The sequence below is a fragment of the Pelodiscus sinensis genome, chromosome 11 (assembly GCF_049634645.1).
Source record: "Pelodiscus sinensis isolate JC-2024 chromosome 11, ASM4963464v1, whole genome shotgun sequence".
Taxonomy (NCBI): Eukaryota; Metazoa; Chordata; order Testudines; family Trionychidae; genus Pelodiscus; species Pelodiscus sinensis.
Genome location: NC_134721.1, coordinates 32,691,240 through 32,703,070, shown reverse-complemented (window position 1 = coordinate 32,703,070; position 11,831 = coordinate 32,691,240). Strand labels below are relative to the sequence as shown.

At 59.2% G+C, this 11,831-nt stretch overlaps 1 protein-coding gene across 14 annotated transcripts in view; it reads left to right on the top strand.

Annotated features, from left to right (window-relative positions):
• The window catches only part of PC (pyruvate carboxylase), a 238,139-nt gene extending 227,415 nt beyond the window's left edge, over positions 1–10,724 (top strand). For all 14 annotated transcript variants that reach the window (XM_075939017.1, XM_075939025.1, XM_075939016.1 and 11 more), the window contains 11 exons: positions 2,082–2,226; positions 2,946–3,035; positions 4,260–4,481; positions 4,780–4,936; positions 5,241–5,481; positions 5,827–6,076; positions 7,024–7,268; positions 7,441–7,620; positions 7,827–8,078; positions 8,405–8,545; positions 8,679–10,724. In XM_075939017.1, coding sequence (XP_075795132.1) covers positions 2,082–2,226; positions 2,946–3,035; positions 4,260–4,481; positions 4,780–4,936; positions 5,241–5,481; positions 5,827–6,076; positions 7,024–7,268; positions 7,441–7,620; positions 7,827–8,078; positions 8,405–8,545; positions 8,679–8,927 — 2,172 coding nt within the window. In that variant the 3' untranslated portion in view covers positions 8,928–10,724. The remainder of the gene's footprint in view (positions 1–2,081; positions 2,227–2,945; positions 3,036–4,259; positions 4,482–4,779; positions 4,937–5,240; positions 5,482–5,826; positions 6,077–7,023; positions 7,269–7,440; positions 7,621–7,826; positions 8,079–8,404; positions 8,546–8,678) is intronic.
• Positions 10,725–11,831: the final 1,107 nt, after the last annotated feature.

Genomic DNA, 11,831 nt, shown 5'->3' with positions numbered 1-11,831 from the left:
GCCACTGCTCATCCTGCAGCAGGTGTTCTTAGCTGTCCTGCTGCCCTCTGCTGGAGAGAATCAGCCCTGCTCTGTGGATGTGACTTCCCAGCTCTTCAGTTTTTGCCTTGTGTTTCTTCTGAGTCCATGGTTTTTCCATCTCACCCTGCAGAAGGCTGCCCTAAAGGCTGCCAGGAACATAACGAGTCAGGGCCAGAGCTGGGGTAGAACCCAGGAGCCCTGGCAATCAGGCAGTGGGTAAGGCAGCCGCAGAGGCCCCTTTCTGGGCAGCATCTGCAAACAACATCATTGGTGCCTTAAAAAACTAGCACAGCATCCCTTGAGCCATGGCAGTGCCCAGCAAACAGAGGAGCAGGCCTATGGGTGCAGAAAGGAGGGCACCAGTACCCATGTCCCTGCCCCTGAGAGATGACACCGAGCGGGGAGATGAGCTCGCAGCAGGATAATTAGCCCTGATGAAGACTTTGCCCCTTGGCCATGGTATCAGGAGCCCTTCACGTGCCCAGCGCACAGTGCCAGGTGCCCGCATAGCTGAGGAGAGGCTGCCTGAGGGTCTGAGCAGCACATGAAATAAGGGAGCTGCTGGGGAGGAGGGGTTTGATCCCAGGGGGCTGGGCGTGGTTTCTGCAGGTCAGGGCAAGTCACCATGGCAGAGCGGGAAATGGAGGCTCAGGAAGGGGACAAGGTGCACTCAGGGCCACGCAGCAGAGATGGGGATAAAACTGGGGTTCTGGTTCCCAACCGCACCCTCCCCTCCATCACTAGACCCTACAACTTGCTGGTCCCATCTGCTAACTGCATCTCCTGCACTAGCACACTAGCCCACCCCTTCCTTCCAAGAGCCAGGGACAGAGGCACTGCCCTCTGCTGGCTATCTTGGGTCCTGCATCTTTTACTGCTTCCAGCCCATGCTGTGATTGTGGGCCCGCAAGAGCCCAACCGCTTTCCCCGACTCAGAGCTGGGCCCCTGAGGAGTGTAGCCTGCCCTGCCTCTCTTAATGGGGCAGGACGTCCCAGTGTGGCTGCTGACCCCCGAGCCTCACGCTGCACTGCCCAGATCCCACGTTGCACCCCCTCCGCTGTCCTTCCTCAAGCAGCAGCTGTTCCATCCAGCCCATGAGACACAGTCCAGCTCCCTGAGTCTAATCCCTCTTGACAGCTTTGACAGCGCTCGGGGAAAGGGGGGCTCAGCTTACACCAGCCTTTCCCATCCTGCCGCCAATCCCCATAACCCCCCCCCCCCGCTCCAGTGCACAAGCCCCTCCCCATCCCTAGGTCACAGGCAGCTGGACGGCTGTGCTGCTGGGAATAGAACCGAGGCATCCTGCTTTCCATCCTCCTCCCCCCAATCTGATGGTGAGCCTCTCCCAGGGCCAAGGATAGAAGCCAGGGGTCCTTCCCTCCTCCCATTTCTAAGCACTAACCTCCCAGAGCTGGGGAGACCCAGGAGTCCTGATGCTCTGCACCCTCTGCTCCAGCCCAGCAGCCATTGTCACTTCCTGCACTAGCTGGGCCTGGATCTGGCTTTAGCTGTCTGAGCCGTAATCACAGTGCAGTGAGAGCTGAGTGCAGGGAGCAGGGAGCACTGAGTTCAACGGATTCCAAGGGAGCACACGGTTTTAATAACCCAGCTGCAAAGACCCTGCTTCTCCTCCAGCCCACCTCTCCTGGGGTACATCACCCTGGCATCAGGCCTGGGCAGCATCCCCTGGGGAAGGAAGGCATCGCTGGCTCTGCTTCCCTACCTCAGAGCAATCGGCTCAGTCTCCCTGCACACTCAGGCAGCATCACTCGGGGAAGCTCCCTTCTTCCTGGAGCCTCCAGCCTGGGCTACACCTAAAACATAGCAGAACCAGCTGCATCACTCGTGGGGCAGGGAGTGAAAAAATCCACACCCCTGAGACAGCCCTAGCATAAACAGCACTAGGTCTCATCTTTGCCACCCTAGCCGGTAGCTCCAGCTGGGGGCTTGCTGGGGCCAGGAGGGAAAGGAGTAATGCCGTGGGCTGGGGGATCTGTCTCTGGGATTTAACCCCTCAGATGCGGAGCCATGTTCACAGCCTGTCACTGTTTGTCCGCAGACCAACATCCCCTTCCTGCAGAACGTGCTGAGCAATGACCAGTTCCTGCGGGGCACGGTGGACACCCAGTTCATTGACGAGAACCCCGACCTCTTCAACCTACGCCCCGGCCAGAACAGGGCCCAGAAGCTGCTGCATTATCTTGGTACACGGCCTGCGCCGGGACCACAGACTCAGGCCTATGGCTGGGATCCCCAGGCAGTACCATGGGGTTGGGCCCCAAGCAGCTGTGGTCCCACAGGGCCATAGGAAGGCTCTGTAGGGTGAGCACCAGGAGTAAGATCCCCGACTGATACTGCGGGGCAGGCCCAGGAGGCAGGAGCCAGCCAGTACCATGCCCCAGGGGGATCCTCAGCTGGTACTGTGGGTTGGCTAATGTTCCCTCTAATTTTTTCCATCCATGTATGGAATAAGTTGTGTTCTGTGCACTGAGGCATGTGCGGATGTGCACCACCAGTGGAAACACATGCTGGCAGCTGTGGGTGGCTGTGAGTGCTCTGCCGATCAGCTGGGTGGCAGCTGAGTCTTTCCTGGGCAGCCGTCCAAGTGCACAGTTTACAGGGAATGCTGGTCGGCGCCATCTGTGGGGTCCCAGTCCAGTCTTGCAGGATCGGCCCCAGTGGGCAGAGCTCCCACCTATTAGGGATTCAGGGCCAGGGGTATGATGTCCATCCCTTACCACAGTGTCAGGTTCAGGGTGGGGCTCACCAGCTGATTCTGGAGGGTCAGGGCCATAGGGGGCCCCAGCTGATTCTACAGGGTGGGCATGAGGTCGGGATCCTTGGTCGGTTCTGCAGGGTGGGATACCTGGTGCTGAGTATGATCCATGCACCACACTCTGTAACTCTGCCATTCTCTCTCCAGGCCACGTGATGGTCAACGGCCCCACCACGCCCATCCCCGTCAAGGCCCGGCCATCCCCCATTGACCCGGTCGTGCCCTCTGTGCCTCTGGGTGAGTCGCCTTCCCTGCTCCAGGACTGCCTTCCGTGGAGGCTACCCGCAGGGCCCCTCCCTCACCCTACAGCTCCATCCCATTCTGTTACTCAGCCCCACCCCTCTCCATTCCCCATGGATGGAGTGAGGGGGGAGGATGCCTGGGCTCTCTGGCCGTGTCTGGATTACATCCCTTTTTCAGTAAAGGGATGTAAATTAGGCACATCGATATTGCAAATGAAGCCGGGATTTGAATTTCCCGTGCTTCATTTGCATAAAGGCAGCCACTGCTTTTTTTCAAAATGGGGCTTTTTTGGGAAAGCCCCATTTCGAAAGATCCTGTCTGTACTCCATTCTCCCCTTGTGGCTGGACTTCACTTTCTCCCCCACTCCTGGGAGTCAGGGCCTTTCTCTGCCCTGTTCGTCCCTCCTGAGGGCAGTAGGATCTAGTGGGTGGAGCAGGAAGGGTTGGAAATCAGTGTTCGCAATTCGGAGGCTGCTTGCCCCATTAGCCATGCTGCCCAGCAAATCATTAGCTGCGCTGTATTCTATTCCCGGCTGCTCCCCGGCCTGGGGAGGGAGCAGTTAGGGTCTATCAGCTCTTAAAACAGATTTAACAGGCTGCTCGGGAGAACCTTAATGAGATTTAAGCCTCCGTAGTTCATTCTCGTAATACTGGTTCAGGCTGGGGATTAGAAGCCGACAAAGAAATAAACTGCGATAATAACCAGACGTGGCTGCGATGCTGGCTAATTAAAGCCAGCCCTGCGCATCAGTCACATACATGCTGGGAACATCAGGCCCACGGCTCAGCTGTCAAAGCCACTTCATGGTGCTTGTTCCAGACTAGTTAGAGTCAGAAAAGACTTGCTAGGTGTCAGCATGGCACATACAGGGATCTCTGGCCCGGTGCTGAGATGCAGCCACCTCTGGAGTGGAGCATGAAGGCTGTTTATTTAAGGACCCCTCGCTGGTGCTGAGACACCACCTGAGACCCTGATCCCACAGGGCCTTCTAGCACCGTGCTGGAGTCAGCACTGACTGTGAGGAGGGGAATAGTGCCCCCGAATCCCCACCCACTCCTTGCAGAAGAGCACCCCCTAGCCCCAGCAGTACTGAGGCCAAGTGACTCCTCGCAGACTAACTAACGGTACCCTGGGGTGCTTCAGGGAGTGGTGCAGGGGTCTCTCTGGAACTCTACAGAGGCTGAATCCACTTCTCTAACCCCCTGCCCCCTTTCCAGGAGACGCCCCCATAGGCTTCCGAGATATCCTGCTCCGGGAAGGACCCCAGGGCTTTGCCAAGGCTGTGCGGCAGCACCCAGGGCTGCTGCTCATGGACACGACCTTCCGGGATGCCCACCAGTCCCTGCTGGCCACCCGCGTCCGTACACATGACCTCAAGAAGATCTCACCCTTTGTGGCCCACAACTTCAACAACCTCTTCAGCATTGAGAACTGGGGAGGTAAGAGCAGGACACAGGGCCTTCCCCTTCCAGGGGGCGCTGGCTCTGACCTGGCCCTAGGGTGGGAATTGGTGGGCTGCGGAGACACAACAGAGAATGGACTTGGGGCCTTTCTCCTCTAGCGGGCACTGGCTCTGATCCAGACCCAGGGCAGGTGGACTGGATGGCTCAGGGAGGTGGGGAATGGGACACTAGGCCTTTCCCCTCTAGGAAACATCCCCCATGGGACTGGAGGGGAGGACTTGTGGGCAACACCAGGGCCAGGTGTCACCTTCTCCCCTCTCTGCCCTGACCCCAGGTGCCACGTTTGACGTTGCCATGCGCTTCCTGTACGAGTGCCCGTGGCAGCGGCTGCAGGAGCTCCGTGAGCTTATCCCCAACATCCCCTTCCAGATGCTGCTGCGGGGGGCCAACGCCGTGGGGTACACCAACTACCCCGACAACTCCGTCTTCAAGTGAGCCGCAGGGCGGGGTGACACGGCGGCAGCGGAGCTGTGGGGAGGGGAGCCCACCACTGGGCTAGCAGAGGGCTGCGAGCTAGGATTGAGGGCCAGGGCTTCAGACCCCCTCAGGGGAGGAGAATTATGGATGAGAAAGGGGGATGGGATTCCAGAGTTTCCTGACTGACTCACCCTGACGCCAGCCCTGTGGGGCTTGCTCAGCAGGGATAACTCCACAAGGCCGGCTGGCATGTGGGCCCTGGGGTGAGGTGGGGCTCCTTCTCCCCCAAGACTCACCGGGACTCCCCTGATCCCCCAGGTTCTGTGAAGTGGCAAAGGAGAACGGCATGGACATCTTCCGCGTCTTTGACTCCCTCAATTACCTGCCCAACATGCTGCTGGGAATGGAGGCGGCGGGACAAGCCGGGGGGGTGGTGGAGGCAGCAATCTCTTACACGGGAGACGTGGCCGACCCCACCCGCACCAAATACTCCCTGGACTACTATGTCCAGCTGGCTGAGGAGCTGGTGAAAGCTGGGACGCACATCCTCTGCATCAAGGTACCCCGGGGAGCCCAGGGGCTGCAGAAGGTGGATGAGGGGCACTAGCAGCACTGGGGAGCAGAGCCCAGTGGGAGGAGGGACCCATAGCCCAGGATATCAGTGAGTTGAGAAGCTGCCCTTTGAGGGCATCTTGGCACTTGGAGGGTGTCTGGAGAGAGCTCACCCTACCTACTTTCCTCCCTAGCCCCTCTTGCTGCAGCCCTCCCACAGCCCTGGCCCTCATCTCTGCCCCCCCACCTGATTTCCCCTGCACCTTCCCTGCTCCCTACCCCATTCACCCCTCCCAGCCCCCCTCTTCACCTGTTCCTGCCCCCCATGCCCACTCTGACTCCTCCTTTGCAGGACATGGCTGGGCTGCTGAAGCCACGTGCCTCGGAGCTGCTGGTGGGGACGTTGCGCCAGCACTTCCCTGAGATGCCCATCCACATCCACACCCACGACACCTCGGGGGCAGGCGTAGCCTCCATGCTGGCCTGCGCTGCATCCGGCGCCGACATCGTAGACGTGGCTGTGGACTCCATGTCCGGCATGACCTCCCAGCCCAGCATGGGCGCCTTGGTGGCCTGCACCCGGGGCACCAACCAGGACACAGGTATCGCCCCCAGGAGCCTGCACGCCCAGGGTCTGTGCTTGGCTCCGGGAAGGAAACGGGACTTAGTGGCTAGCACAGGGAGGGCTGAGAGTCAGGCATGGTGTCTGTCCTGCCCCCTTGAAAAGAACAACATGAGATGGGCTAGAGCAGTGTTTCTCAACCTTTTCTTATAAAGTACCCTTTAAAAAAATTGTAAGCACCCCCAGGACCTACAGTTTTCCGACACACACAATTTTCTTCTACTATTGCAACACATTTGTTTAAACAACTTAATCGTAGCTGGGTAGGCAATGACATTTTTGGGTGTAAAAAGTACCAAAATAAGAAAGCGCCGTAAAACTTAAAACAAAAATTCCGTTTTCTCCAAGTTTCAGTTGTGCTGACGTACCCCCCAGACTTCTCTCAAGTGCCCCTAAGGGTACTCGTACCGTTGGTTGAGAAACACTGGGCTAGAGCAAGCAGCAAGGGGGTGCATGGCCCAGCTGCCCCCATGCTGCTTTTTTTTTTTTTTTTTTCAACTATTTGGTGTCCGGGAGGCGGGCGGGCATTAGCCTGCCCACATCTAAAGGACCTCCCTGCAGCCTGCGGGGAGGGTCCACAGAACCTGGAAGAACCAACTAATTACTGGGGACAAATAATGAAAAAACAGGTATGGGTGTGAGGGTCAAAGGGTTAAAACGAGGGAACCGGATGGGGATACTGAGCAGAGAACCCTGGACAGCGCCCACTGCCCCCCGAAGGTCGAGAGAGATCCAGCAGACGCTGCCCGTTGGAACTCTGCCCGGATACGTGAGCGGATCCAGCAACGGAAGTCCATGCTCTGCGGAGCCAAGATCTCAGGGTGGCGGATAGTCCCAGAGCCCGTCTCTGTCCCACACACCAGCATGAGCCAAGTCCAACCCCTGCACCCCAGCCCAGCCCCATCTCCTCCCTTTCCCCTGTCTCAGGCATCCAGATGGAGAAGGTGTTTGACTACAGCGAGTACTGGGAGATGGCGCGGGGCCTTTACGCCGCCTTCGACTGCACGGCCACCATGAAGTCGGGCAATGCCGACGTGTATGAGAACGAGATCCCCGGGGGGCAGTACACCAACCTGCACTTCCAGGCCCACAGCATGGGGCTGGGCAACAAGTTCAAGGAGGTCAAGAAGGCCTATGTAGAAGCCAACAAGCTTCTGGGGGATCTCATCAAGGTCAGAGCACAGACCTCAGGGGGCCGCCAGCCCTGTGCGGGGGGGAGGGGGGCTGGCTGGCCCGGGAGGGTGGGAAATGGGACATGGGGCTTTTCCCCACCTGGGGGCACCAGATCTGACTGGCCCCAGGACGGGGGTCCTGCCCGCACTGACCCATCTCCTGCCTGTGCAGGTGACACCGTCATCGAAGATCGTGGGGGACCTGGCACAGTTCATGGTGCAGAACAACCTGTCGCGGCAGGAGGTGGAGGCCATGGCAGACGAGCTCTCCTTCCCGCGCTCCCTGGTGGAGTTCCTGCAGGGCTACATCGGGATCCCCTACGGTGGCTTCCCTGAGCCCTTCCGCTCCAAGGTGCGGCTGGGCAATGGGTGGGGTGGGGCTGTGGGGGGCAGGGCTAGATCAGGTTCCTGTGCTGGGAGCTCTCTGGGCCCTTCCACTCCAAGGTGAGCCATGGGGACCACAGGGCGGAGCTATGGGGGGGTATCCCCTTCCCTAGCAGGAGGGGGCTCCCATTGCTCCAGCCCCCCCAGCATGGGATTCTGATGCTCTCCCCTCAGGTGCTGAAGGACCTGCCCCGCATTGAGGGGCGCCCAGGGGCCTCGCTGCCCCCCCTGGACTTCCAGCAGCTGGAGAAGGACCTGCGCACACGGCACCAGGAGGACGAGATCACCCCTGAGGACGTGCTCTCGGCCGCCATGTACCCCAAAGTGTTCGACGAGTTCAAGGAGTTCACGGCCACCTTTGGCCCCGTCGAGTGCCTCAACACCCGCCTCTTCCTGGAGGGGCCCAAGATCGCCGAGGAGTTTGAGGTGAGGGAGACAGAGAGTCGGGCCAGGCCCAGGGGCTGTATGGGGGCTGTGTGCTCTGGGTGGACCTGGGAGTAGGAGTCGAGGGAGTGTGAGGAGAAGTTTGAAGTGGGAGGTTGGGGTCTGTGGGGAGCTGGGAATAGGGTTAAGAGGAGACTGTGTTGGGGGGCCTTTTGGACCAGTGGGACACTGGGAGGAGCTCCGGGTGGGGTGGCTCCCACTCTGGGACCCAGGAAAGCGTCACCATGTCAGTCCCCCAGAGCGAGTGACTGACTCTCTGCAGACTCAGGAAGCTCCGGGGCCTCCCCGCTCTCTGTCTCCCCCTGCAGGTGGAGCTGGAACGTGGAAAGACTCTGCACATCAAAGCCCTCGCGCTGGGAGACCTGAACCGGGCTGGCCAACGCGAGGTCTTCTTCGAACTCAACGGCCAGCTGCGCTCCATCCTGGTCAAAGACACACAAGCCATGAAGGTGCCTGGGGGTGATATCGGGCTGGTCGCCCATTGGGCCTGACCTTGCGGGCTGGGCACACGGGTCTGGCCTGAGCTAAGGCCTCGTTGTGTGAGTAGTGGTGCCTGACTGTGTCTCTCTGGCCCACCCGCAGGAGATGCATTTCCACCCCAAGGCGCTGAAGGACGTCAAGGGCCAGATCGGGGCCCCCATGCCTGGCAAGGTCATCGACATCAAGGTGAAGGAGGGGGCAACGGTTGAAAAGGGGAAGCCCCTCTGCGTGCTCAGTGCCATGAAGATGGAGACGGTGGTCAATTCCCCTGTGGCCGGCACCATCAAAAAGATCCACGTCAAACCCGACATGCACCTAGAGGGAGACGACCTCATCCTGGAAATTGAATAGGCCCCACCCGCTGCTGCATTCTGCTTCTCCTCCGCCACCCCGGACAGAGAACTGCCCCACAATGTGTCGGATGCAGACGGCACACTGTCACTTTAAGGGCATGCACAGCCCACTTTTAACCCTTTGTTTAGAGGAGATGTTCCAGCTTCTTTCTCTTCTCCCACCCCACCATCTCAGCTATCGGAGTCCTGCTTAGCCTCAGAGTCACCCAGCTTTTGGGGGAGGTGCAGTTCCTTCCACCACTACATGCATCAAGTGGTGTAATTCCTTCTGCCACCACCAGGGACTGTCTATGCACATGTCATGGATTAACAGGGCTGTGTTACGGCCCAGCCTTTACGCAGTCTTTTGGCAGTGACCCCATTGGTGTGCCAGAGCCACGCTTCCCCCCAGGCAGCCAGATGGCCTCAGCAACTCCATGGCCTCAGTCCCCCTGCTTCCCCTGTGAGCACCTTCTGCCTGGCCAGCTGCAGTCAGACCCCTGGAGAGACTCTTCTCTTCTCCGGGAGCGACGTGCCCAGGGAGAATCGCTGGTGAGGCCCAGGCAGCAGGCTTGGCAGACCCTTTCCCTGAGCTCCTTAGACCACAGATATGATCAGCACTTTCCCCCCAGTGGGCAGTGATGCAAAGTGGCCAGTCCAGAGTCACAGAGACAGTTCATCACTACAGAGAAGTCCCACCTGTGCCATAGCATCATACAGCCTACAGGTGCAGTCCCTCTTCCTCTGCCAGGGGGAAGCTGATCTCAGAGGCTAAGCTTTGCTGCCCCCTGCCATCCCACTTACTCTGCTACCAATTGCATTATACCCATCAAGTGCCAGGGGGCACTATTCAGCCAGGTCCTCCCCTGCACCATGTAGGGTGTTCAGTGGGGCTGACAGAATTGCCAGGCCCCTGGAAAGGGAGGGGCAGCTCTGTGTGCCTGAAGGGGGCAGAGCTGGGGCAGCCAGCCCTCTGCGTCACACGGCCACTCCCCTTCCCCCTCCTCCTCTCAGCCAGTCCTCAGTACTGCCTGGAGGGAAGTAGTGGGCCCTTTTGAATATCCGGGTCCCAGGGTAGTTGCCCCCCTTTGATCTCCCTCCTTCATCAGTGGACCTGGGGGTGCTGTCCCCCTTGACCCTCCAGTCCAGATACCCCTCAACTCTGGGGGCACTGTCCCTACACACCTTGCCACTACATTCTGTGCCCCCAAAAAGCTGCTGCTTCCCCCAGGCTTAACCATGACTCCTTTCTCCCTGGTTGGGGGAGAGGGGTTCTCTCCCCTGCCATGCTGCTTCTGGGGGCCCCTCTTTCTGCTTCAGCCCTGGGTTAGTCTAGCAGCCCATAATCAAGTTTTGTGTCTATTGTCTTAATTGTCAACTCCTGCCCCTAAATATGGATGCCCCTCCCCCCTCAGAGCAGATAGGTGCTAAGGGGCATTTCTAGCCATGAATTGCCCCCACCCCTGCTTCCCAGTGACCCCACCCCAGTGTTGGTCTGGGTGGGGCTTCCATAGGGTGAGAGGGGGCACCCAGTGGGTAGTGACCAAAGCAATCATGCTGGGTTTGGGGGGTGGAGGAGGGCGGTTCAGATGTTTACAGGGTTGTTTGCCCAGAGCTGGGGAGAGGGAGAGATCCCCTCCTCACTGCCCAAGGGCACGGGAACAAACCTCACAGCTGTGAGGCCAGTCTGTGGTGCAGGAGTCCTGAGGGCCCTGTCAAGCTGGAAGGATCAAGGCCGTTTTTGGAAAGGACTCAGTGACTCGGGCCCCTAAGGAGCTGGCCTGACTGGGCAATAAAACTCATCTCACTAACCATTCCCTACTGACCTGGCTGAGTTTGTGAGACCAGAGAATTGGGCACAGCCTGCCCCCTGCTGGAGAGACTCCGAACTGCTGCTGATGTGGCTGCCTGTGTATGTGGGGAGCTAGTGCCTTTTATATCTGGGCAGGATAAAAGGGCATCTGCAGAGGTAGGGAGGGGGGAGTCCAGAACAGGGATTGCAGGGGGCTGTGGGTCAGGACTGAGGGGCAGGAGTGTCCAGGTCTGGGATAGCAGGGGCTGCAGGTGCAGTTTGCACAGCATCACTTTTGCATTGGCTCCAGCCTCAATGTTAAAAATTCACCCCCTGTGCAAAAGGAAGATTGTGGCTGACTAGCAGCTGCTGTGCGAACAGGAGCGTGCTGCCGCGGTCAGCTCAGGAAGCGCAGACAGAAGGGTGAGAGTATAAAGAACGGGGGCAATGAGTCATGGGGGTTCTTTCCTCTCTGCGGGAGGGGAGCGTCTAGCAGAGCAGGGCCCAAGGTGGGGGACAAGCTGGCTTAGGCAGGCAGGGGCTCCAGAGCCTGCTGTCTCTTTGGCCTCCATCCGCCAGGCTGCACTGCTCACCCTGGCTCCCTTCACCTGCATGCCAGCCGACTGGCCCTGTCTTGTCCCCACACTCACGGCTCCTGGCAGGGGTGTGAGGTGACAGGTCTCAGCTCGGTGCTGAGCAGCTCTGTTGCCTGGTTCTGGGCAGGGATGCCAGTAAAATGCTCAGGGGCGTGGCCCATCAGGGGCCAGGTTAGGGCTCCCGTGTGCGGCGCATGGAGGGAGCCTGTGGCTGAGGAGCACGGGTTGCAGCTGCCATCTGAAGGATATAGCAATCCCGCATGTCGGCTCCAAGCTCCTTGAGTCGCTCCCACCAGCTCGTTACGCTGCCGGGATCGTTAATAATTCATCTCCTTCTGTGCTGTAACAGAATTAATGCAATTCTCTGCAGCTGTGCCTGCCGCATGACTCTCAGCCCCATCGCACCGGCCTATGGCCTGCGGCTCACCCAACCCCTGCTGAGGGGAAGGGGCTTTGGGCTAGGAACTGGTGGGTTCTGATCTCCCCTTTCCTACTCCCTGCTGCACTTGAAAACCCATGATAGAGGGAGGCTGCT